Genomic DNA, 27,512 nt, shown 5'->3' on the forward strand with positions numbered 1-27,512 from the left:
GAGGGGGTTTCCACCTCCTAATCCTTCCCTTACTATGGAAACACTTTCTACGAAATCTGAATTGATTTATCCCCTGATATCACGCTGCTTAAGTAACACTGAGAGAGCTGTTAAACTATTGAAATCAGTTGATTCAGTCTTATTCTGAAAATTCACATTTATTTGGATAGAATTGGATTTTTTTAATCTAATTTGAGGTCTGTCCCAGTAGTATTAAGTTACATCAAGTTATGCAGAATTACAGCACTGATTTAATCTTATTTCAAACTTGTTTTTTTTAAAACTAAACAAAAACCAATAAGGCAATATTGAAGTAGAAAAAAAGACAGTACTTTTATTTGAATTCAGTGAGATTTTATGCTCACTAGACAGTGCTATACATTTTTGTAATAAAAGAGAAGGTAAGAGAAGTATTACTTTTGCCCATCCTGGTTGACACCTTGGGCTTTTCCACATATCTTCTATTCCTTACAGAGCTGCAGCATAACAAAGAGAAATGTTCTTACTCACTCCTATCAAAATTGCTTTGAACATTTTCAAATGCAAAAATCCATTTCCTTTATCAATGAAGAGCTTATATGAAATAAGAGTATTTCTAAACCAGCATTTCAGCATATTTGTTGAACGTTGCAATGACTATACACATTTTTTGTCCAAAACATTCATATTTCTGTCTTGAAAGGTTAAATTTGTGCTATATTCATATTTTGAGGATGGAAGCCAAATGGATGTCTCCTTGTGCAGAAGCCTGATATTTGCATTTATGAACAGAATTATTTTCTGAGACATATAGAAAGATTTTAATTTCATGATTACAGTTTTATTGGTGGTTTGAAGGATTCTCTATTTCTTGCCTTTTGGGCTCTTTTCCTAATACTGTAGTGTTGTTGCAAAGACTTGTTTTTAAGTGACTGCTGAGAAAACGTTGTGAAAAGTTGTGTTGAGGAAAATAACCAAAGAAAATTTATGTGTTTTCAGAAGAAGAAGTAGAAGACTAAATTTCATTTTTTCAACTTAAAGTGAAAAAATCCAAATCCTGATGTAATTCAGTTTTTCCCTTTTATATTAGATTTTCTAAAAACATGATTGTGCTACAGGTAGGAATGAGTGCCTACTGCATTAGGAGCCCCAAGGAGAATATAAAATAATAAATTTCTAGTCACACTGAGAGGAAAGGTATTGTTAAAGTTGGGAAGCTGCAAAAGATATACCAAAAAAAAGAATACAGAAGTACATAATTTTCAAAAATAACACCAGTGGAATAAGAATTGTAAAGCTTTGAAAGAATACTGACTGCTAACTTGAGAAGAATTGCCTTGATTTAATAATCATCCTGAGCCTATAATAGCATTTTCATATCAAATTTAGCAATCTGAACATTTTTATATATACATAAGGTTAAGACACAGAGTCTGTCCAGTTCTTTCGTAGGAGTTCAACTAATTAAAACATGATAGTTCCACAGAGAATGTGAAACTGAACTCTGGTAAACCACACACAATTTGTTAAATTATAGACAAGAACATCAAGGTTAATATGTCTGTTGCTATAAAAAAAAGGTTGGCTTAATTAAAAGATAGCTTTAAGATTCGTGTTCTCAGATACTTGCAAATTTGCAAATGTGTCGCAGTTCTGGCTGAAAGTGTGCAGTAGCTGAAGGCTTCATGGAAGTCAATTTTATTTCAGCCATAACCCATTATTTGAGTCAGCCATTTATTTTTCAGGTATATGATGGTCAAGTCTGTGCTAGTGGAGAGCAACAGGACACATAATTATGTCCATAATAATTTTATTTTTTTGAAGAGGGGGAAGAAATTCTAATCAAGTGTGAAAACAGTCAATATAAAGCCTTCCCCATTTTTTGTTTTTCTTTTTGGCACACAACAACCCTGCTGACAGAGGTGAGAGGAGGTAAATTTTTTTCCAGTTTTTCTGGAGGTTTTCCTCTCAAGGAGTTTGCAGCCTTCTTTGCTGGACATGGAAAATGTGTAAGCTTGTGAAGTCAATCTGAAATCTCTTGCACTGATGCCACTGATATACTGGGAAAGTAAAGATGCAGACAAAACCACAATCAGAAATCTGTTCCCACAGTCTGCAGCATTGAGCTGTGCTGATATGCTCTTACTTTGTTTTATTTAAAATTCATACACCATTAAAGCTGCCTTTCTCTTATGACTCAATTCTACTTTAAGATGGCAGCAAAATCTTATGCAAGAGAGAAAGAACTGGACCTGACTGATACAGATATGCTAACTTTAACTTTCTAAAAAAATTTTCATTCTAAATAACTGTAAATATATATGTCTCTCCAGCCTGTGTGCCTTTTATCTGTAGTCTCCAATTTCACTTTGCTATGATAAATTATTTGACTGCTCTGAATGTGTGATAGTCAAAACTACTTTCCTGTGCCTGAAGTTGAAGTCCACGTGAGCATTATTGGAAAGTTTCCTTCTTCTTGATATCCATAAGGTAGTGTCAGGGTTGGGATATGAGTTTCAGTAATTCAGACATTCCTAAATTCTTTTCTCCTTCTATCTGCTATATGAGAGAAAAAGTACACATAATATTAACATCCTTTTAGGTCTGCGGCACATTTTCAAAGCTGCTATTAGAAGATACTACTAGAACGCTTGAAATACTTCAAACAGATTAATATATACCTTAGGCCAGACTCTCAAGGGGTGTAAAGCTGCTGGATTCTGAGAAGTTGACAGTTATTCCAAATGTCTGGCCCTTCAAATTTAATCCCAGTCATTTGATCTGTCTACAGAAAATTTCATTCTTCACACTCCCATGTGATATGAAAATTGATATTCACACAAGGTCATAACTGGCAGTGAGTGTCATGTGGATTGCACTCATAGAAATTAAGAAGTTTAAAAAATAGTTATGCTTCACCAGATTTGGATACCTGTTTGGTGTGTATTTAATCTGTAAGGACAGAATGGTGAGCATTGTTCAAAGCTAGTAGCAGGTGTACTCACATTTCTTTATTCCACGTTTACTTAGTCAGAAAGGGCCTGTGCCTATCTTCTGCTCATCCTGACTCCAAACAATGCTTTATTTCCTACCTTAATCCCTCTCAGGAAGCCCTATCCTTTTAGAGAACAAGACAGAGTAGGAACCCAGGTGAGATGGCAAAATTTACAGCCATTATGTTCAGAGAAGGGGTTATGTTTTAAAAGCAGATCTAGAAAGCAGAGCTTTAATACTGAGACTTCAGCAGCCTAAATTTTTAACTATTTAGCAAATTATTACATTAAATATCAGGCTTAGCATAGGATTTTTTTCCCCCAAGTAAGCTATTTTAGCAATTTAGTAATAAGAAAGATGTGCCACAAGTTCTTTCAGCCAGTGCTACAGAAACTCCATAGGCTATATTGTCTGTCGGTATGGACAGCAATAAACTGTATTGCTATTGACTTGCCAAAATTGTTTGTAACTATCTTAGATTCCTGTGTCTTTTGCCATTGGATTTTGGCACTTGCTAACAAAATATTTTTTGCTGCCACATCTTTGTCCCTGAGGGAGAAAAGAGATGGTTTAATGCACTCTTGTCCTAGTATCAAGCAAACTTTAAATGCCTTGCATGGATCATTTAAATGCATCCTTTAAAAAAAATGTATTTTACAGAAGAACTTAGAAATGCTAGACTTTTAGTCTGTGCATAATGTCATGCTGTTCAAGAATACGCTCCAAATATTCCAGAAACAACTTGTCTCTTCTTCAATATGTTTTTAGTTCAAAAAAATATATATATTTTGAGGTTAGAGGGCTTTGTAGTACAAAGAACAAGGTGTCCTCTCTCATTTGTGAATTATCAATGTTTACTATATTTTATACACTACATTTTGAAACATTCATATTTAGAAATGATTAAATATATTGTATAAGACTATTAATATTATATTAATAATTTCAGTATCTTGTAATAAAAAATATTTTATAACTTAAACAAGAAACAGTCAATACTCATGACCACATCCTTTACTTGGCCAGTTTCAAATGCTTTAGTATTTTTGAGGGGTGCAAGTAAAACCATATCAGCTGCTGCCAGTAAATGTTACAGCTTTAAAAATAAGGGACAAAATCAGAGGTTAGAGAAATGTGTATACTTCATTTGAAGAATCTCATACTCAAATTAAAAAAAAAAATATTAATTTCTCTTTAGTTTTATGAAGACACTGCCAACCATATTTTGGAGAGCTTTGTTTAAAATTATTATCAAAAACACTCCCATGAAATTGTGGAGATAAGTGTCATGTAATGTGGAGGATTTCCTTCCACCTTTTTGGCTTATCACCTATTACACTGACAGAACAGAACAATTGCTGCCAGCTAACAACAGGGTTTTGAAGCTTGTTGCCAATCTCAATGTGATAAATGAATCAGTCCTTTTCTTCAGCTGTCACATTTCATTACTTATTTCAATTCACTTTGCTTGCATGAGGTCTTTTTACCTTGTAGTTTTGACACAATTCTGTTGTTTTAAAATCACACCAGTCTGTGAACTTGTAGTAACTGGTAACATTTGAAAAACAAGACATTACTTGCAAAATGTGATGCCAATTCATGACTGCGACAAGAATGGATTTTATGACGGCTTACAAGAATGGATTTCAGTGTTTTCAAAATATTCCTCCTACTCTGGACATGGGATTTCAGAAAAGTTCTTTTAAGAATTCCCTTTGCAATGGGAATTTCAGTTCTCATGAAACTAAAGTGAAAGCACAGCCATGACAAGGAGGCAGGTGAAAGGCCCTTTTTGAAGCCTTGTGTGTGCTGGGACTCAACCTCTGTGCTGCATTATTTATGAGCAGGGGATGTGTTGGAGAGCTGGTGTCTGGACAAGATATTTAATGTCTGGGTGGTACTTCCCTCACTCCCAGTGTCCTGTTGGTTCCATTTCCTTAAAATTAAAATATCTTATCTTTCATGCACATTGCATTTAGACTTTTCTATTTCAATAACAAAACTTGTACCACTTTAAGGGATGTTCACATTGCTGGGATATTTTCTTTCTTTTACACATGAGCAGAGAAATTCTAGGTGGAAAATATGCCAGATAATCTGATAACATGGTAATGGGGGCAGAGCCTCAGTGATCCCCAATACCAGTGTTGTTAATGAAATGAGCATTCATTCTGTCAACTGCTGACCAAAAGATTTTCAAAGCTCTTTGAAAAATTTTAATCTTTCCCTGGGGAGCTTTTGGGATGTGTGTATGCATATGATGCAAAGAAGCCTGATTTACAAGGGGGATAGGAAGAAATCCACCTGCATTTCTAGATTTTAACTGCAAAATCCACAATTGTGTGTGTATGCAAAACATACCCAGGGTGGGATTATAATTAGGGCTCCTCTGATAGAAATGCCCATGCATGCACTAATGAATTGCATTTGCATGAAGTGTGTGTGTGTCTATCTAGAAATGTATGCAATAAAACAGTAGGTGGGGCTCTATCATTTATTCAGTAATTAACTTTTTCACTTTTCTGAGATGAATTAAATGCTTTTTCTGGGGAGGACTCAAGATGTAGTCATGGGTACATATCAGAGCCAGCTAAACTGCTGAGTAATCTAACATTCTGTACCCTGACCATCCACCCACACTCCCCAGTCTCATGTGGCTGCTATCTGCTCATTTTTTTCCCACTGGGGAGGAAGGCAAGAAAAACAGCCTTCCAAAAGCTGGTTTTGACTTCCTTTGCTTTAACAGTTCATAAAATACTATTGGAGGCTTCTTGCTATGAAGTAGGAAACTTTGCAGAGAAAAGAAATTCCTGTTTTCCTCTCTAAAGGTGAAGTGCCTCATGAAACACTGACTAGCTTGTGGTGGCTGCTTATTGTCCTTAAGATTAAAGGTTGTTTTTGTCCTTTGGTCATTCCATGGCATCTTTTCTTTCCTTACCAACAGCAACAGGCTTTCTAGGAAGCTGTTCCTTCCTGTGCTTCCTCCTTGGCTCATTCTCTCTTTGTCTTTTTTACTAGGAATAGTGCTCCCTAACCTGCTGCCAAGATCTGAATCCTGTTTACAAAAAAATATAAAGCACTAAAAAATTCAGCATTTTTCAAGAAGAGGCTCCAAGGCCTTCAACGTTTAAAAGATTTTTTAGATTTTCCTTTGCTCTTCAAAGAGCTGTAACTGTAATATTCTTTAATGGGGAAGGACTTGCTGAAGAGATGCTTCCAACAGCTTCTAAATCTTCTAAATCCAGTGACAGCTATATTGACAAGGGGCTGCTGCTGCTGCCCTTATATATATTTGCAATCTCTTACTTGATCAAATTGTTGGAGGGATGAATGTTTATCCTTCCAGAAAGTTTTGTCCAGCACCTCACTGATGTGTCTGTATGGGACATCAAAGTTCAGGAAGTGAGAATTATGAATATCAGAGAACTGCACCAAACCCTCTGCCTTTCTTAGCTCTTTTAAATTCTGAATGCTTCCAGTGCTTTCAAATTCCTATTTTAATAAGATTTTTTTTTCTGATTTTTAACATCAGATATGCAATGTGTCAGAAATATTAATGCATCTCATACCTGAGAAACATCACAGCAATACTTTGTGATAAAGGTAAACGGTTCTGATTCCAGCTCAGATTCTTCATGAAATGAAGGGGTTTTGCTGTTGGAAATGATCATGTTACCATGAAGACATTGAGCATTCCCTCTGACAGTTGCAAATGTATGGAAATTCACACCTGTGCTCTGGAGGTGGAATTTCACAATCTTTACAATGAATATCTGCTTTCTCTGAGGGAAATGACCAAAGGTTTCACCCTGGGGCAATTACACAAGTGCCCATGCAAAGATGAGTTTTCACACAGGTGCTCACAGAGGGGAAACTGCAGGAACAGCTTGAGTGGTAGCCAAATGAAGCACAAGTATCAGGCCACACATGGGAATAGAATGCTCCATTCTTTCCTGTTCAAGGAAAAAGGTGTATTTGAAATATTGCCCTTCTGAAGGAGAGGGTACACAGGATGCAGTGTATCAGCCATTCACTAAAAGTGATAAATGTGTATTACTGCAAGTGCCTCTCTATATGTCTCTAACTGCATCAGATGACATTGCTTCAACTGTGCTTTGGCTAAAAATATGGCTTTACATCTAAAGTTCCATCTGTGTTGTTGTAACGTAATTCAGCTGCAGAATGCGAACTCCCTGTATCTTTGTACGGGAAATATCAAGGAGAGTGAAGCAAAGAGCAATTTTATCCATATATGAAATATACTTATGTAATGTTCTAATCTGGAAATCATTTTTGTTGAACAAGGGAAAAAGCCCCCTAATGAATAAAATTTTGTGCTCAGGAGGGCCAATTCAATATTTCTCTTTGACATGTCATCCAGCATTTCAATCTGGCTAGGAAAAAAAGCTATTTCATTTTAATGAAGCTTTCAAAAATTTGGTTGCTTTCCAATTTCAAACAAATGCTCAAATCTTTACATTTTCTTCCAGGTCCAATTAGAATTGTGGGGTGAGCTTGTCTGGGAGGTTGTGCTTGAACAGAGAAACGAAAAGGCTGGAAATTCCAGACTCCAAAAATATCTACATGGCTGCAAGTGAGGTAGCTCAGAGCATCTGGCTCTAAGAATAGGAACAAGCAGAAATCCTGCTGGTGTGCCTGGTCTAAGCTCTGCTCAGCTGCAGCTGACCCTGCCAGTGCTTGTCATTGACTCTAATGAACACAAGACAGTCTCAGCTGTACAAACTGTTCTAAACCTGTTTTTTGATCTTTTCAGATTTCCAGGTTAATATATGTGTATTCTGATTTGGTGTACCCTGATTTTCTGTCAGACAAACTGTCAGTTCATTTCAGAAACCAAATATATAAATGCATGTGGTTGCTGCAGTCTTCCAAGATTTTAGAAGCATTTTATCTATCTGGGATGCTGTACTGGTTCTGATCATAATTAGTAACATGGTTGCATTACATTTTGGAAGCATTGGCTATAAAAAAAAATTCATATATAAATTTTTCATTGGCAATGAAAAATTTGGTCCGGAATGTTTTGGGATCTTAAATGGATTCAAAAAGCAATATTCTCTCATTTCTGTGCAAATTTCCTGGTAGATGCTGTCACTGCAGGTGTACTTTAGATGAGATTAACAACCATAACTTCTACAGGAAGGTGCTGTGTGTGATGTGGCAACTGGCATTTGTGGAAATCTGTCTGACTGCTTGAAGGCCTGCATACAGATGTGTGATCATATTCCTTACTCAGGCTTAAATGGGATCATTTTTGCTTATTCCCTGTGTTTCTTACTGGTTATGCCTTGTAGGAATCACGAGTGTTCATCATTCACAATTTATGCTTCCCTTTGAGAACTTTTTGCATAGCTCTAGGATACTGAACCATTATTAAGCCATATCATTTTTCAAGCTCTTTTTTTTTCTTTCTTGGATGATATGCCAATACCTAATTACCATTGCTACTCTGATGTGCTTCAAGCTGTGGGCTTTTTTTTCTTACATGTAGCAGGTGAAAACACCCACATTGTATAAAAATTCTGTTGCTTTCTCCTACATTTAGGTAATAATCATGTCATCAAAGCAGAAATTAGTGACTAGAACATTTAAGGCTGAATCCTGTCCCACTGAAATGATACTGAAATTATGTTCACTCTCGTATCTCATTTTTCTGAAAAAGACAATTACCCATGGATTTAGACTATTGCTGTCCTCTCTATGACCAATCAAGAATAGTATTTAAGAGGTTCCTAAACTCCAAGAGCTATTATAATCCTGAAAAGAAGCATAGCGAGTGTAAAAAAAAAGTCCTAATTTTCTATAAAACTGAGAGGAAAGGGGTCTATGAATCTTAAGAAATACAGTAATATATTTTATTAGCTGCAGTAATGTTATTCTGATTCATATGGTGACTGGAGAGCAGTGTCTTACAGAAGGTTCCAATATTGTTATAGTAAATAAACACTCAATAACTATTCTTGTCAAAGAAAAGCCTGAAGACAGAGAACTGATTGTGCAGTAGAAATTTGTGTGCAATACAGTTTCACCTTGAGGCCTTCTTGGCCTTGTACACAAAATGAAAAGTTGTAGAAATAGAAGAACCTTGGTCCACTCATTAACCTTACACTACTGAGTCTGCCACTAAACCATATCCCAAAGTACCACATCTCCATGTCCTTTAAATACCTCCAGGGCTGGTGACTCCCCTAATTCCCTGACCACCCTGTTCCAATGCCTGACCACTCTTTCAGTGAAGAATTTTTTTCTAATATGCAACCTAAATGTCCCCTGGCATGACTTAAGGCCATTTTCCTTTGTTCTGTTGCTTGCTATCTGTGAGAAGGGACCAGTCCCCACCTGGCTGCTGCAGAGAGTGACAAGGTGACCCCTGAACCCCCTTTTCTCCAGGCTGAACGCCCCCAGCTCCCTCAGCCATTCCTCATAGGAATTGTGCTCCAGACCCTCCTCAGCTTCATTGTTCCCTCTGTAGTGAGGGGCCCAAAGCTGGGGGAGGATCTGAGCTGTTCCCTCCCCAGTGCTGGGTCCAAGGGCATCCCTGTCCTGCCCCGCTGAGCCCCCCATGCCAGGACAGCCAGGAGCAGCGAGGCCTTAGGGATGCAGGCAATGTGGGAGCTGTCAGAGAGAGAACTGTGAACTGAATTCTGCAATAGTTCTGCCAGTGGGTTAGGCTCTGTGGAGGAGACCAAGCTTGGGTTGGCTTGTGGCTTTCAAAGAATAAAATTATACTGTATTAGAACTAACTCCTCCTTTGCATTGAAATTTACTTTCCAATTTTAATTCAAAGTTGATGAAACTTTCATTCTCTTCAGGACAAATAATGATTATTCCAGGTTGTCCTGTTTGTTTATTTATTGTCTGTCATTATTCACTGCCTTTCACTTCTTCATTTGAGACTTTCTGTTAAAAGCCTGGTTGAGGAGTAGGAGTGACATTGGAGGGGGAGGAGGGTTAATTCTGACTGGGAAATTTTAGGGATGTGCAATTGCAGACACACAATGATCAGGTCAAAGCTTCTCAATCAAATAGCAACAGATTTTTACATTTGTACCATGCATTGCAAAGGGGTTAAACAAACCCTATGAATGATTCTTGGCGGGACTGTACCCGCCAAGTGTCCTAGAAAGTAATTATTTTGTTCTGCAGCACACACTGCAGGCCAGACACCTAAAAAACAGCCAACCAACCAAAAAATATGGGAAGGAAAAGAGGCAAAGAGAGGGAGAGGAAGGAAAACAGTAAATGCCTTCTTAATAATGAATTTCTGCCAAACAAATTCCTTCAGTGTTAGATGCAACCTGGATATGAGATACAGTTAGATGCCTTTTAAGATTGCTCTGTCAAACATGTCGTCTTAGGGTGTTAAAACAATGCTAGCACAAGTGATTTAAGAGTAAATGGGTAGCACTGGCTAAAATCTAGACAGCTTGGATAGAGCTGCTCAGGAAGATATGGATCTATGTGTTTGTGGCTGCATAATGGATGTGTAAATTACACAGTGTTCCGCAGTGGCAGACTGTACATCAATACATGTACATTTATTTGCTGATATAAAGCCATAGTTTACAGCCTGTCAGGATGATATGCTAACAATTTAAGTACAGAGGCCTCATACAGCAAGGCAATTAGGTAAATTAAGTACATAAGCTTGAGTTTTATTCTATGCCTGGGACCTATTACAATGAAATCAAGAAAACTGTTTCCATGTTACATTCTCATCACTGCCCAGCCCTGGACTTGCTCTGCAAACAGCCCTGCAGTAATACTCTGTATGTCTGGGACAGAATTGCTGATGTGAACCCCACTACAGCCCCTCAAGTAATGTGTACTTGGACAGACCTTTCTGTGTTCAGGCACTTGATGCTACCACTTACCAGAGTGATTTTGCATGTGACTAGGAAAGGCACCTCATCTGGGTTCCTCCAAACTCATGTTAGGTCATAGAAAAGAGCTTCTTCAGCCATATTTTTCAATTTTGCTCTTTCCCGGAGAAACAGCTCTCATTCACCACCCTCCCCAGAGGCTTTTCAGCACGAGGCTAAATTAAAAAAAAAGAAAATGTTGCGAATCAGAAATTTAGCCACAGAGTGTCAAAAGTAAACTATAAAATAATAGGAAACTCAAAATCTGTCATCAACTTCTCGTCCTACCTATTATTTTAGAGTATGAGTCTACTGTGCAAGCCAAGAGATCAATTGTGTAATATTGGCTGCAGTATTTCAGAGTATTCTTCTATCATTAGGCTGCTTTCATTTAATTTTTGTTTCCTACTGATTTCTCACCCTCTTGAACAGCTAAAACTGCCCTCTGCTAACAGGGGGGGAGTCTTGGTCTGCTGTGTCTATCTTTGAGATGTGCAGACACATTCACACCATATTTTGTGGACACATTAATACCCTACCTGTGAGCTTTGATGAGGAGGATTCCCATGGCATTGGTGCAGAGTATCACTGAAATCCTGATTATTCCACAAATTTACTTTTTCTTTTAAGGAAAAAAATCAGCTGACCTGCATTCATAAGCAAATCGTATTTTAACAAATATTATTACATTTATTCTTGTTCTCAAAATGTCATGGTTTCATCTGTCATTTGTTTCAGTTGCAATCCTCAGAGCACATGTGGTGTATTTGGCAATAGCACTACTTTTAGGGTTAGTAAGTCACACAACCAGTGCAGAAAGATTGATTTAACTCAGTTAAGGGTTGAGATTTGGTTGACTAGATATTACAGTTCCAATACCATCATTTTTACAGGAAAGAACGACCATTTTATGTCAGATGGTGAGAGAATGTTGCAGTTGGGACGTTTTTTTGTTTATTTGTTTGTTAGTTTTTTGTTGTTGTTGTTTTTGGTTTTTTTTTTTTTTAACCATTACCTGTGCCAAAATGCACTGGTTCCACACACTTATTTCCACCTTTCCTTAAAACACAATATGCATTGTGCAATGCAATTGGAAACCTCAGTTTTCCATGAGTTTTACAGACAGCAAAATGTTAAATATGCAGGCTTCCTTGCCTTGAGCTAGCTGTGCAGTGTGAGTGGTTCATAAGAGCATCCAGGCTGAGCTGAGTGGTGAAACAGAGCTTGGCAGGAAAGGTGGGACTATTGGAAAGCATTTAAGGTGATTTTCAGCTGCATCTTGCTTCCAGCTTTTCGTGTTAACTTCCTAGAGTCTTCTATTCCTGTCAGGAATTATTAACAAGTGAAGATAACAGTATATAAACAAAGCATATGATAATTGTAGTCTGCAAACTAGGAAATGTTTCAGACTAAACTGCTTTGCAGGGTACAAGAAATGCTAAAGTGGTGGAAGAGATTACTTGTCTCATCACCTCAGCCACTCCTCCATACGCTGACAGGGCCTGACCTAATCCATTCTCCCATCATCACTGGCATCCAACAACAAAAAAGCTTCTTTTTTTGACTATAAGCCAGAAATTGAAACTTCAGGGAAAAAAAAAATAAACATGCCCATTAAAATCTCTGCCACTAGCTAGATTTGTGATCTGCACTTTAGGAAACATACACTGTAATTTAGTTTCAGAAAAATGGTGCTTGGATTTAAGTAATGGGCCAGAACTCAAGTAATTTGTGCTATAATACTACTGATCTGTAAAATCCAGTGTATATCCACTGCAACTGGAATCTAAGTAATAGTTAGGAAATGACAACTTCCAGTACATGAAGTGCCCAGCCTTGTTTTCTTATGGACAATTATAATTTGGTCATAAGTAGTAGATTGAGGTACTTCATTCTGAATGTACAGGCTTAGAGAGCTGTGCTGTCCTCCAGATATTTGCTTTCTCTATGAGAGTATTCATTAGAATAAAAATAAATATCTGGAAATGTAGAAATATCTCTGTATGCAATTCACAATCTCAGTGCTTTCATGTGCCCCTTTTCAGTCACTCAGCATCCCTTTGATGAATTCCATAAAACTAACCAAGTAAAAAAACTGTATTAATATATTGAAGAAAGGCTTTTGGTCTCTACATATTCATTTCTTGGGATCTAATTAAAATTGATTTTGCTGCTGTTGGGTTTTAATGACATCCTATATTGTGGCAGCTTTTCCCTATGATTATTTCATAGTTCTGAATCAGGGATCATGTCATGTGCCTGGCAGGTTGACACCCATAATTTTGGGTTATAAATATTTAGATTTGCTGAGAGAGCTTAACTTGCTTTACCTACATTTTAAAAGTTTGTATGGTGTAGGCTTCACTCAGTTTGATCTAATAAGTTGTGCAGTGTCGTGTCCTACCAATCCACTGAGCTATAATCACTATTTCTATGCAAAGCACTGCAATTAGAGCAATTTTCTTTGCTGGTAATTCTGAACCTGAAGGAAAACAAATTAGAATAAAAATGCAAGCTCTTCATACCTGAGTATGTTGTACAGTATTTTAACATAAAAACTGACCTGCATAGCTTCAGGAAAAACAAAAAACAAAAGAGATTGCAATTACTCTTGCTCTGAGTTTTAATCTGTTCTTAAAAAAGAAAAAAATTCTCTATTTTTCTGGTTGGTTTTGGTTTTCAGCTACCTTGGCCATAGATTTATCTTCTCAATGTGTTGTCTCAGGATTCTCAGAGAGATGAGGATTTTGAGGATTTTACATTTAAAGCTGAAGTAATTGAAGTCTCTTATTATTTTATAAAAATAATGAGCATGGCCACTTGTGAGCCAATAGGTAATTCAGATTGTGTAGGCATGACAATATTTGGCTTTTACAGTAGATCTGGTTTACTTGGCCAAATTGCAAACTTCATGGCAGCTTGATAATAAGAATATAAAATATTCTATATTAATAAGAAAGATCTCTTTAATTCAATAGCCTCAGTATAAAACATGAGGCTAAATTACTGCACTGCCATTGGTCATATGTTGGAGCAATGATTTCAAAAATTTGTTCTTCAGAGTTTTCCCGTTCATAATTCAACTTCTTTTTTTGGTTGTTTTTTGTGTGATTATGTAGTTTTTAAAAATAAAGTAGACACAATAACTGCCAAACTAAAATCTCTTTGGGATAAGAAAGATGATAGGACAATTGTATTTCATCAAATGGTGACTGTCCTTATCCTACTGGTCTTTAATGAAGAAAATTATTTCTAATTAAAAACCTTTTTGCTTCAGTAAGTAAAGGCCTGGAATGTCACAGGGAGGGAACCTCCCATGCCATGACTCAGGGAAGTTCTCTGCTTAAGCCTGAACTGAACACCTCTGCTGGCTTTAGGGGAGATGCTTTCCAGCACAGGTCCTGAGCGCTTCCTGGAGAGTTTCCACACTATTCATACAACTTATTCTTCATGTATTTGAAATGGGTAGCTAGTGGCAGCTGCCTCAGAGATAAACCTCTTGGAGGACACTGCAGCACCACGCTCTCCTGACAAGGAGCTGGCATTTGTGTTGCAGGGCAGTGAGAGCCAGCAGTGTGTGCTAACAGGGACATCATGAGATGGGCAGTACAAGTCTCTCTTCCTAGCACTGGTTTGGGTTGGTGCTTTTTGCTTCAGAACTTCCTGAGCTGATGGTGTGCAGTGAAATCTGCTGCCTGCTCCTACAGACAAGTAATCTCTGCAGCTTCACTTGAGTCAGCTCTCAGCTGCTCTGTGAAGACTGTGAGTAAAATCCTGTTCCTGTTGAAATACAGACAAGCTCTACTATTGACCACAGCTGGGACTGTGCTGAGATGCTGTCAAGCTTCTGACATTTAAACACCATCCTCACTTCTTGGATCTTATGATTGCAACTAAAACGAAGCAAAATTTAAAAGGAAGGAATGTGTTTTTCCATTTGCATAACTTTAATGATCAAACTGATGTAGCTTAACATCTCTTTCAAAGTTCCCACTTCAGCTGGCATTGCTAGTGTTGAAATCACATATATCTCAAAAGTAACATATTTTTGGAAAGTTCTATGTGATAGGAAATGGGGTCCCAAGATGAAAAGTGCTTTTCATCTTAGAAGTAATTTTTATCTCACTAGTGTGTAAGCAGAATGCTGTGGAGAGAGCCAGACTGTGTACAGCTATGTGTATATTTGCCTGCCTGATTTTCTCTCACTCAATCAAAAGAAGCTTTTAGGACGAACAAGCAGGAGATAAAGCAAGGGCCAGAGACCCAGGAGCTATGTTACCATACCAGGAGGTTTGTTACCTCATAAGAATTAATGGTTGGACCATGGTGGGGAAATAATTAAAATTATATCACTGCTAAATCAAAAGGATTCTTAATCATTAAAAGCTTCCTCATTGTAGAATAGAAAGACAGCTCAGCATATAAGGGCAGTTTGTGCAAAATCAGTGAGTGAAGACAGTGACTGAAAGATAAATTTACAAAAACGAGGATATCCCTGTGTTTGTGAGATGCAGTTGATTTATTTCTCAGAGCAAAGGTTAGAGATTTTCTGTTCTTCATATACAAGCCTATGTATACTTTTGAATTTATAGATGCAGCATATTTATTTTTAGGGGCAATTTTGTATTAGAAAGCTGTTTGTCACCAGCTGCTTGGGAAAATTTCTTGTGATGTCAGTGCAGCTTGGCTTGCACAGCAAGGCTGAGGAATGGAGGCTGAATTTGAGGGCTCTGTGCAGAACATCTGATTCTAGGGCATATCCTCAAGAGTGCAGAAATAATGAAATCTGTAAGCTGATCTTTCCTTGCCTTCAGAGGGAGGGTACACTTGGACTTATACAATTATAGAAGCTAAGTTAAACCTTTCGTTCAGGCACATCAATTTCTGCAAGTTAGGTTTACGCAGAATTCATACAATTCACCAGCAATTTTAATGGAAACAGGTGCTCTGCAGCACTTTTGACACAGATGCTCTACATAAGATGTCCAGATAAACAATGAAAATTATTTAAAGCACTATTGTTTGAACAAGATTTTGCTGCATTGTGGAAGTTGTTGTGCTGTACTAAATTCCAGGGTAGAAATACAGGAAATGAAGAAATAGCAGAAGAGAGCAGCTTATGAGAGACCTTGGGGACACTCATAATTCCCTGACCACAGGTTTGGATGATGAGGGAGCTATAAAGCTTGAAATATTAATTTCTGACCTCTGAGTCCCGATTTACCATTCTGCTGAGCTTGATTCTCTGATTATAGAGAGATTGACTGACCAGAGAGGTTTCTCCTTAAAAAAGTTCAATTTCTCAAAGAGATGAAGGAAAGTGTGAATGGCTGTGTAGAACAAATGAGTAGCTGAGCAGTGTCACAGCTTTGATGATGGCTGTTTTAAATAAAATTCTTCCTTTTACTCAGAAAAGAGATAAAAAAATTCTGGTCCCAGTTTGGGATTGGGAGCTTACATGATTTTGTTCTTAAAAAAACATTTTAGAGCTGTCTTGTTTAGGGCTCCTCCATACATCCCAACTGATTGTGAGAGACGTGTTTCAATTTCTGAGTGCCAGAATCTCCTGGTGGGCCATGGATGCTTAATTTGACCTGAAAATATGGTCAAATGAAATAGTTCTGCATTATGTTTCTTCTAGACCCAGGAATATTTGCATATTTATATTTGTATGCAGAAATAGCTGTGGAATCTCTTAGTAGCTGATTGGTGTCTGCTTTGGTACCAAATGGGACAAAGTCACAGAGCTTTGTTCCACAGCCAAGGGACAAATTCACAGATTCTGTTTACTCCACAGCCTTAACATTTCCTTCTCAAATAGATCTACATTTACACACCAATACATGTCTACGTTGATATACATACATACAAACACATTTCTAAAAGCTTTCCTGCTTTCCCTTTGGATCTGTTAGTGACATTAGAAATGTAATTTTTTCAGGAAAGAAAGCATTTAAAATAAAGCCTTGTGTGACTGAAAGTTTGTTTTCTTCAGCCAACTAGCTCAGCTGGTCTGGTGAAAAAAGGCAACACGAAAACCACAAAAGAAAACAAACTCTTTCAATAAACCTTATATCTCTTTGTTTATCATGCTCACCATTATTAAAACATCAGAGCATGCAAGGTATATTGTTACTGGCATGGTATTTCTTATTAAATATTAAATCCCTGATTATTGAGCTGTAGAAAATAACTACTTTGACAAAGGCTGTGCATCAGTCTAGTCATAGTGCACACAAAGAAATAGAGTGCTATGATTTAGAATTACTACCTGGGATTTTAGGTTACCTAATGCATCTCTAGTTTTCCATTGGACAAATAAATGTTAACACCTACAGTGCCCATAAGTGGAAGGACAGGCTTGCACATTGGCAATTAATTAGTTTAAGGTTGAATCCTAGTTCTTTTTTAAGAAAATCTCCTTTTCAACCTGGTGGAGTTGTAAATTGGCCTGTTGATAACTCTATGTTTCAAAATCCTAAAATTTCCAGAGTACATTCTCAATTTTTTTCTTTTTTTTTTTTTTTAACACAGCTTTAAATATAGATATTTATCAATTAATTTTCCATTGGTTGTTCTCTTTGAAATATTTATTCAGCAGCTGTCTTGCTCTGGGCATTGTTTTACTTCTCAATGCCCGTCTCTGGTGTCTGTCCACGTGCAGTTAAATGAAAATCACAGAATCATGGAGTGGTTTGTGTTGGAAAGGACATTTAAAGGTCGTGTGTTTCAGTTCCCCTTTAGTGAGCAGGAACATCTTAAACTAGACCAGAGTCCTATCCAGCCTGACCTATTCCAGGGATGGGGCACCCATGCCTCTTTGGGCAACCTGTTCCAGTGCCTCACCATCCCCAGGGTGAGAGATTTCCTCCTTAGGTCCAGTCTAAAGCTACTCTCTCTTGGTCTGAAACCATTCCCCCTTGTCCTATCACAGCAGGCCCTGCTGAAAAGTCTCTTCCCATCTTCTGTATATTTGAAGTGCTGAAAGGCTGCAGTGAGGTCTCGCTGGCCCCTTCTGCAGACTGAACCAGTCTCTCAGCCTTTCCTCACAGGAGACATGGCCCATCCCTCATCTTCAGGGCTCTTGGTGAAGCTGTCCTGGATCACTTCCCTGCCCATGTGCCTTAGAGGCACTTCTAGGAGGATTTGTTCCACAATTTTCTCAGACACGGAGACGAGGCTGGCAGAGCAGTGTCCCCAGAGTCCTCCTTTGCATCCATTTTAAAATGGATGCAATGTTTCCATTTTTCCTGTCAGGAACTTTACCTGGCTGCTGTGATTTTTCCAATGTCCTTGAGAGTGGCTTGGCAACCACATCAGCCAATTTCTTCAAGGCTCTTGGGGCATCTTATCAGGTCCCATGGATTTACACATGCATACCTAAGTCATACAAAAATACATTCAGAAATGCACAGCAGTCATAAACCCATCTGTTTTATTTTCCATATCTCTTTATGCTGGTGTAGCTAGTTACAGAAAAGTTCCTCAGAGCTAAGCAGGGGCACTGAGAAAAAAGTTTATTCTGACTCTTCTGTGGAAGGAAAAAAACTTCCATGTTTTTCCTTCATAGCTGAAATCTACAAAGAGTTAAGTGCTTGGAAAATTTGACTGATTTCATGGATGTCTCAAAGCTTTAAAGATGAAAGATCCACTTTTTCTTCCTGATTAAGCTATCAGAATTATGAGTTCCTGTGAGCTTTTTCTACTTCAAAGGGTCATTCAAATATTAGTGTAAGGATGGATGCCACAAAATTATTTCCATTAAGTTTGACAGAATGAACTCCCTTTGTTTTATGTGAAGGATAAGGAGATTGTTCCCCTTGGCTTTTTCTACCTGTTGCTTTTCTGGACATTCAGGGCAGCTTTGAAGAGGTTCCTGCAAAACTGTTGAACCTCCTAAAGCTATTGGAATCATATCCAAAATATCCAGCAAATAACACAGAGCTGCACTGGGTAGAAGTTACATGGGACAGCAAAGAATGTTCAACTGAAAAAGAAAAGATCCCAAAGTCTGAAATATTATATATATTCACTTTTTTTCATAAGTGGGATCAGGTGTCCTTACTGGGATGGAAAAAGTGTAGATTTTCAGGAAATATTTGGTAATAAGTTACAATAGTAAATAATTTTAACTTTCTTTTCTGTTAATGACTGCTTCATAGGCTTTTCCATTTGCTGCTTTCACTCTTTTGTCACAGATCTTGGAAAGATGTGAATTTTGATTTAGGGCTCAGTCCAAGATAGACTGCAGTATACTGAGAGATTTCTGCTGACTCCATCCCACTTTGGAGCAAGCCCTTTTGATGGCATTTTCATGTTTGCTTTCAATTATTTCTTTCTCAGGCATCCTAAATTGATGTTCCTGATAAAAATCTCAGGGGTTACAAAGGCTTGAAGAGTGATATATTCATTTCTCTTATGCTGCAGTGGCTTCAGTATGTCACAAGGGCGCTGTTAAGACCAGTCACTATATTTCTCAGTCTGAAATCATTATTAAGTGTGTTCTTAAGGGACTGATACAATACGACTAAAATCAGAATTTAAAAAGCCAAACAGAATTTATCCCACTGAAATCTTTAGAATTTATGGTCAGTTGAATGTAGAGAATATTGAAAATTTGATTTGATAAAAAGTGAGTCAGGCATTTAGGTTTTCAGTTACACAGCAATGAATTCCTCCAAGGAAAGTATTTGTTTTAATATTATTTCCTGACTGAAACATGTTTTGTAGGATTCGAGGTGTAGGATTTTTTGTTAATATAATGTAATATTTCATTTCATCATTACAAACCATGCCAAGATAAATATTTGAATTGTATATATTCATTGTGTAATTCTAAATATTCAAGTGTAATTTTAAATATTTAGTGACAGCCTGGGCATTTGCAAATTGGCTGCACATGACTTGAGTCACCTAGGGCTGAATGCTGTTGAGGAGGAACCAACACACTTGCACCATGTGACAGGATAGGTCTCTCTTATCCAATTAATTTAATTATGGGGCTGTTATTCAGAGTTTATATTGCAGTGAGGGAGAGCAGCCTCTCCTTAACCCAAAATGAAGTGTCACTCACCTCACACCTGCCTGGGACTGACACTGCAAACGAGCAGGCTGCTCACATCTCAAGTGGCTGCTGTGCTGAGCAGCTCTGCACTGCTTTTCTCACCTGTTGCACCTGGGGGAAGGGAGAACTCCTTACACCCATTAAGAACTCAATATTTGAGGTACCACATTGCAAACAGGTCCCTGAGGATGGCTGAGTAAAACTTGGCCTGTGTGGTGTAGGTCTGTTTTAGCAGTCAGCATGGGAGGAGCACTCATTTCTGAGTGCTGGAGAATGGAATGCTGGCTGTGCATTTCACCTGGAACAGGGAATACACTTACATGCTGACCTCAGACAAAAACAAGCAAGGTTTTCCTCGCCTGTGAGCTGACCACTAGAGATCTGTATGATGTAGCTGAGCTGGAGGAAAGCTAAGAGGAAGAATTAAGTAAAGAATATTCAAATGGCCTAGTTTGGGAAGTAGTGTAACACCTATTTATATAACCAGCCCCAATTCAGGCATCCTTTGGGAAATTCTCTTTTATTCACCACATCCACCTGCTGAAGTACCAGAACACAGCAGGTGAGATGGCTGCTGGAGCAACTCACAAATTCAAGACTGGTTATGCTCTCAGATGTTGATCACACTATAAAGCAAATTAATTGTGGAGGTTTTGTTGCTCAAAACTTGAGATGATACTTACATGGGATAACAAGGAATGTCTTCAGTGTTTTATAAACCTGGGAAGGAAAGAAAGGCTTTTAGCTGTGTGTGTATGCAGGGCTGGGGTATAGGCATCCCACATGCTTATTGTTTACATGCTGAAATGGATGTAGCTCCATTTCATGGTTTGGATTTTCCAAATTTGAATTTCCGCTTCTTTTGTTGGCTCTTCCAAGGACAGTTACCCTGAGGTTTCTAGCTCTGATTCCATTATAACAGTTAAACAATAATCTAACTCCCTTAACTCACCCATTACATTTCATTATTTGAAATAATGGCTGTAGGCATGTGTGAAGCCAAGCAGGAGCAGCACCCTTATAGCAGAACCATCAGCTGGGCCATACCTACTCTCAGCCTCCTGTGACAAACAAAGGGGGTACTTGCATAAATGGTGTACCTGTTACACGTGCCACAGCAGTCCTTAAGAAAATACCACTTCTGACTCCATCATAGATAAGTAATTTTAATCCACTCCAGTCACAGATGTCCTCAAGGAGATACTACAGATTTCTTTGCATATTATGAAGAAAAGTCAAGAAAAACAAATTACATATTGTTTTCTGATCGTGATAAACATATTTCCAGAAAAAGTAAAGGAGTTGGGCTATGATACAAAATGAGTAGGAAGAAATGCAAGTGAGAGCTACCAAATACCTACGTAAATTAGAATTAATGCATGGAACAGATTCAGTTTAACAAGAGTGGGCTGATTTGAGAAACTGATTATGATTTGAATATTAATTTTTAAGGACAGAGAAATAAGCTAAAAGCATTTATAGACTGTGTTTTTGTATACATCATAACATTTTAACTCATGACTAAGTTCTTACAGGAAGACAATGCCTTCATTAAGGTATCTGTCTAGATGAATGACTTTTTTTTTCTAACTGTAGGATAACCTATTTGAAATACATTTGCATTTACTATGAGGCTAAGGGAAGATTCTTGCATCAAGATCCATTTCATATTTTTAGACCAAAGAATTTTTTTCAAGAGGCTAATAGTCATTGGTAGGAACTTAATTAACATGTCAGGGTAATGGCTGGTTTTAAGTAATTCACTCAAGTAAGGTCCATTGAAAGCATTCCATAATCAATTTCAAGAATAGTTTGTCAACCCTCAATAAGAATGGGAAATGGTAAGGAAATAAGCCTGAAAAAATATTTACTAATAATACAGGAAGTCTTCCAATATTAAACAAATGGCTACACTTGAGTGATCTTAATGGTATCACATCCTCATGTCTTCCATTAGAACCATTGCAAAATTTAGGAGCTGATATCTTGAAAATCATAGTGGGTGAAGAAGTGCAGTTGAGACTCGGGAAACTCTTTCAGAGTTCAGGATGTAGTCATGAGAAAAATAAAAGCTCTCTGTCATGGAAGTGTTGTAAAACATTTTTGTTCTTCCAAGAAGCACGTACAAATTATTTGAGGATGAAAACAGAGTGATTCATACTGGGCTTAGTGAACTGCAATATGGCTACGGAAGAGGCAGGAGCTGAAGGATATTTGTAAAGGCAACACAAAGCACATAGCAGGACAAAGCTATTCCAAGCTTACAAGGAAGGTGAGAACTTTGTAGGACAGGCACTCACGACTGAAAGCATCTGGGTCCATATTTCCATAAAATCAGTGAAAAATATTCCCTGGATTTGCAAGACTTCCCCATCTTTCTCATTTGTTTGCCTTGTTTGGCATCCATTTGTGGTTCTTTCTAAGTGCTTTCTCCTAATCCTTTTTTCTCTTCACTAAAGGAGTAGAAACCCCTAAATTAATGTTTTCCAATGCCGAATTGGGGGGATTTTATGAAATGTTTAAATAGTACTCTTACCTGATAAACCACTTCCACAGATCTGTTAGCAGAGAACTATTTTGGAGGAGCTGCCAAACTCCAAAGGGAGTTCTTGAAGTGACAATAATCTAGATATCTAGTTAATGTAATATAGATACTTCAAATGGTATTAACTTTCATTCTGGAGGAAAAATATCAAGCAGGTATGTTTCAGTTGCAATATTTTATTTTCTCTATTTGTCTCTTTATACACAGAACAAATGCAGTTCACAGATTGTTTCCAACTTTTCCGCTCACTTATCCTATAGAAAAATCAGTACCCTTAAATACATGACTAAGGAAATGATACCTACGCATCAATATCAGAAATGGACACCAAAAAGGTAACAGGTCAGAAGAACGGGTTAAGAACATCTGTAAATGCAAAATTCTATAAAATTCTCTAAAATTTTGAAAATGGGAATCAAGCCACCATTGGCAAACTGCTGTTAACCCTTCAGTGACCACCCCAGCTGGTGAAATGTTTGCCCAATAAATGAAAGTAGCCATTGTTGACTACACTGAACTTGGGAATTCAGCTTTGCTGTAGACCAAACAAGCCAGAGTAGTTAAGATACCAGAACTTGTCTGGCAACCTCGGCATGGTGCTGTGCCGTCAGTTTCTCCCCAGCTGCTGCATGAAGTGTCCTTTTGCTGCAGGTGTGTGGTGGGTTGTTTTGTTTGTTTTTCTTCAGATAATCCCATTGTAAACCAGAGTAACACAACGCTGCCGGTTGATACCTGTGGGGCGGCACCGAGGTGGGCTAACCCGTGTCCCGAGCCCCGGCTCGCTGGCGGCGGTGTCTCCACCCCCGCGGCACACGCACCCCGCGCCCCGCGGGGCTCTGCTGCTTGCAGCTCCAGCCTGCCGGATCCTGCCACAGGATGGGCTCGGCAGCTTCGCCCCCACCCCGCACCCCCGCTCCTGCAGCTTTTCTTTTGCTTTTCTTTCCCTTTTCCTTCCTTGCCTTTCTTTCCTAGGCTCCGTTTGCCGTAGCATACCCCCTCCCGAGGGGTTTGCCTGGATCATTTATTTATCTTGTGCGCATTAAGAAACCACCATTAGGCTTTGGTGGGAGGCGCCTTGCTCGGTGCGCGCTCGCCTGCCTCCGCGGCGCTGCCAGAGGAATACACAATCGAGCCCAAGCTGCAAGCTTGGCAGGAGCTGCCTTTGCGTGCCCATTTACTTGCCGGATCCGTATATTTTTTTGCCGACTGGGTCATTGCCGCTTCCCTCCAGGGTTTCATCTTAATTTTTATTTTTTTTTGCGCGTGTGTGGATTATTCAAATTTTTTTTATTTTTTTTTTAATTTTTATTTTTTTTCGGGAATCCTCGCCGGAGTTTTGATGCCGGGCCGGACTTAGCGCGGGCGCGGAGGAGCTGCGCGGAGCCGTGCCGAGCCGTGCCTCCTGCCCCGGGCCCCGCCCGCGGATCGGCCTCCCTGGCCCGGCGCCGGCCGCGGGTTGGCCGCGGGGCCGCGGAGTGGCGGGTGCGCTGCGCCGCCGCCTCCCCGCGGAGCCGCCGAGGGATGCTGCTGCGCCGCGGCCGGGCATAGGCAGGAGCCGAGCGGGCGGGGGAGGGAAGGAAGGAAGGAAAGACGGAAAGAAAGGATCCCCCGAGCCCCGAGGGGAGAGGAGAGGCGAGAAGGTGCGTGAATGTGAAGGAATGTACCTGCGCGTCGCCGGAGCCGCACGCTTGGGATAAAAAAATAAATTAACCGAGGAGGCTGATCCTTTCGACTTATTACCCGGAAAAAAAAAAAAAAAAAAAGGGAAAAGAGAAGAAAAACCTTCTAGCGGAGGGACAAGAAGAAGAGCGCCGAGGCTGCAGCGAGCAGCTCCAGCAGAGTCGGGCGCCCGGCGGATGGCGCGGCCGTCCCGCTGACTCCGCGGCCGCGGGAGGCTGCGCGGGGCGGCGCGGCGCGGGGCATGCCGTGCCGGCGGCGTGACTGAGCGGGGCGCTCCCGCCGCCCGCCCGCACCGCGCCGCGCTCCCCTCCGCTCTCCGCCGCATGCCGCCGGCAGCCGCGGCGCGCTGATGCCCCGGGGCCGCGGCGGCGCTGCGGACGGCCCCTAGGATGAGCGAGGGGGCTGCGGGTGCCGCGGCGCCCGGGGCGGCGGAGGCGGCGGCTGCGGCGGGGGGCCCGGGCGGGGATGGGGCCGGGGGGCCGCCGCGGGAGCTGCGCTGCAGCGACTGCATCGTCTGGAACCGGCAGCAGACGTGGCTGTGCGTGGTACCCCTCTTCATCGGCTTCATCGGGCTGGGGCTCAGCCTCATGCTGCTCAAGTGGATCGTGGTGGGCTCCGTCAAGGAGTACGTCCCCACCGAGCTGATGGACGCCAAGGGCGTGGGGCAGGACCCCTTCTTCCTCTCCAAGCCCACCGCCCCCCCCCGCGGCGCGGAGACCACCGCCGCCGCCACGCCGCGGCCGCCCAGCCGGGTCAGCCCCCGCCTCACCACCATGAGCCGGGCTCCCCCGCGGCCCCCCGGCACCCGCGGCCCTGCGCGGGGCGGCCCGCGGCCCACCGCGCCCCGGCACCCCGTGCCGCCGCACACGGCACCGCCCGCCAGCGGCCCCCCCGGCACCGCCGGCCGCGCCGCCCGGCCGCCGCCCGCCGCCCCCAGCACCCCGCCGCTGCCCGCCTGGCCCACTGCGGCACACGCTACCTCCTCCTACAAGATCTACGTCCACGACTCGGCGCCGTCCTGGACCCTGTCTCCCTTCCAGGAGTCGACCACCACCACGCCGGAGGCCAGCACGACCCCCAAAACCCGTAAGTGTCGCCGGCCGCCCCGCGCCCTCGGGCCGCTCGCTGCGCGCCTCGCCCCGTTCGGACCCGGCGCTGGCCGAGCGCCCGCGGGGTCGGGCCGGGGCGATGCGGCGCTCGGAGCTGGCCGCCGTGCCGCTCCCGTGCCGTGCGGGAAGCCGGAGAGCTCCGAAGTTTGCGCTTCTTTCTCCCTTCCCTGCTTGCGCCCCCTTTTTATCCCCGGCAAGTTCCCTGCTTGTGTGATGGATGTTGAGGCAGGAGCAGCCATTTGAGGAGAATGCTTTTCGGTTGTGGTTTTGGGAAGGATGCAGACCCCCTTTCCCCTTGTAGGCTGGTCTGTGAAAGGTACTTGGGAGATGCTGGGGAGTGTCTGAGCGAGAGGGACCAGTGATGACCCCCCCGAAAGGGCAGCGTGGAGAGAGTGGTCCTCAGCAGATGCGGGCTGCGCTGTGCATGTACTTCTCTGCTGGTGACGGAGTTCGGCTTCTTGCACGCTCGTCTCCCTTGAAACCAGGGCGGGTTCCGCAGGGATGCTCTCTCCGTCCCCGCTCCTGAAGGAGCCCCGGGCAGCTCCGCCGGGAAGGAGCCCGGGGCTCCCCGAGGATGTGCGAGCCATCCCAGCGCTCTGCCGGCTCCCGTGTGTAGCCACAGCACCGTGGTGCCGTACCCGACTATTTTTTTTTTAAGCAGAGGAGGGGGCTAGTTCTCCGATTGATGCTTGCTGGCTGGTTCTTCCCACCCTCCCAAGCACAAACGGAAGGATTCGGGCTAAAGCTGAAAATTCATTTGGTCTGGGTGCGTCAACTTTCAGCTTCTCATAAAGGTTACTTAGGACAAATGCAGTCCGAGCCAAAAGAACTTCTATGCGATGCTATTTAGTGAAATGCTCAGTTATACTGTATTATAGTATTCTGCGCTTTCTTGGCTGCAGTAGAGGAAGTGAAAAGCCGGGTGTCCTCCATTAACTCTTAGCTGCCGCTACTGGGAACATCAGCTCGGTTGAACCCCTTTTACAGCCCAGGGTTCCCCTTTTGTATGCTAATGTAGGGGTGTTCTGCTGGAGGATTTTGTTGGAATGCAATATGAACTTTATTTTGTCTGTTAAACCTATTTGTTGATAAGCACTGGAGCAGAGAGGACAGGCAGTGCAAGCTGATCTTGTGAATTGACAAAATTGGGAGAAGAACAGCAAATTGGATGTGTATGTGTGGGTGGGTGGGTGTGCAGGTGGCGGATGGCTGGCAATGATTACGAATGAAGCTATCACTAAATCAGAAGAGCTAACGAGGCAATGACTCGTTTTGCCGGTGTGTGCCACAGTAATTGAGGGAGAAGCAGCCCTTACAGGTGTGTCCAAGCCTGCACGTTCTGTAGGTAGAACCTAAGGTAACTGGAAGTTACCAGAAGGAAAATCTTTTGTGGAGCTCAATGCAGCCTGTTTCACTCAGGTATGGGGAGCTGTATAGGGCACTTCTTTAAAAACAAAGCAGCAAATGAAGCTAGATTTCCAACCCACATGTCTGCTCTCAGTTCTCTCAACCAGATATGCTGCATGGTTCTTCAGACTGCTGTGATGTGCGTGTGTGTGTATCTGCCTGGGCTTGCCAGGTGGGATCTGTCGTGGTCTAAATGCTCCCTTGCAATCTCTTCCTTTCTTCCCTTTCTGTCTCGTTGGGTATGTAAGAGAAATCCACAGCAATTTCCGCCCCTCTAGGCTGTCTCCTTACAGGGTATAGAAGGCAGGAATGTCCTGATTAATAAATAATGTTCAGCTGGCAGGACTCTCCTCTGTGCAAGACACACAAAGGAAGAATAAAAACCACAATCTTGAGATGTTCCTGGCAGTTGCAGAGCTTCCTAACTATTTTTTGTTTTAGAGAGGCTGCTAATACCTTTTACAGCAGGGTGTTTCCCTTCATTAAATGTAGCTCAGTTATAGGATGGAAATGCTAGAAGTGCAAATCCAGCAGAAATTGACCCTGTTTGGGCACATTGATAGCAGAGATTATCATTAATGGAAGATTAAATAGATTACATAAAAAGGATTTGAATTTGTAGGGCATATGGACATTTTTTAAAGCCTACAGCTGTACTCTCCTGATACATATGAGCATCTCTACGGATACATGTAAAATTCTTTGAGGCTGCAGTATGCACTGAGGGGAGAGAAGGGAGAAATGCAGTATTTGTGCTGTGAACTGCTGACATGGTGTGACCCCACAGCAAGTATCTGTGTCTGCCACTAATAGCTCTCAGTAAGAAAGGGTTTTGTTTTTTTTTAAACAAA

The 27,512-nt window shown here is 41.1% G+C and overlaps 1 protein-coding gene across 4 annotated transcripts in view; it reads left to right on the forward strand.

Annotated features, from left to right (window-relative positions):
• Positions 1-27,512, forward strand: part of NRG3 (neuregulin 3) — a 501,669-nt gene that overhangs the window by 135,038 nt on the left and 339,119 nt on the right. The window contains exon 1 of one of the 4 annotated variants that reach the window (XM_064717133.1): positions 23,617-25,231. The exons of 2 other annotated variants lie outside the window; for them this stretch is intronic. In XM_064717133.1, coding sequence (XP_064573203.1) covers positions 24,535-25,231 — 697 coding nt within the window. In that variant the 5' untranslated portion in view covers positions 23,617-24,534. Of the gene's footprint in view, positions 1-23,616; positions 25,232-27,512 lie in introns of those variants that run through there. One more of the 4 variants, XM_064717132.1, reaches the window with a different exon arrangement.

This window comes from Zonotrichia leucophrys, chromosome 6 (genome assembly GCF_028769735.1).
Source record: "Zonotrichia leucophrys gambelii isolate GWCS_2022_RI chromosome 6, RI_Zleu_2.0, whole genome shotgun sequence".
NCBI classification, from domain to species: Eukaryota; Metazoa; Chordata; class Aves; order Passeriformes; family Passerellidae; genus Zonotrichia; species Zonotrichia leucophrys.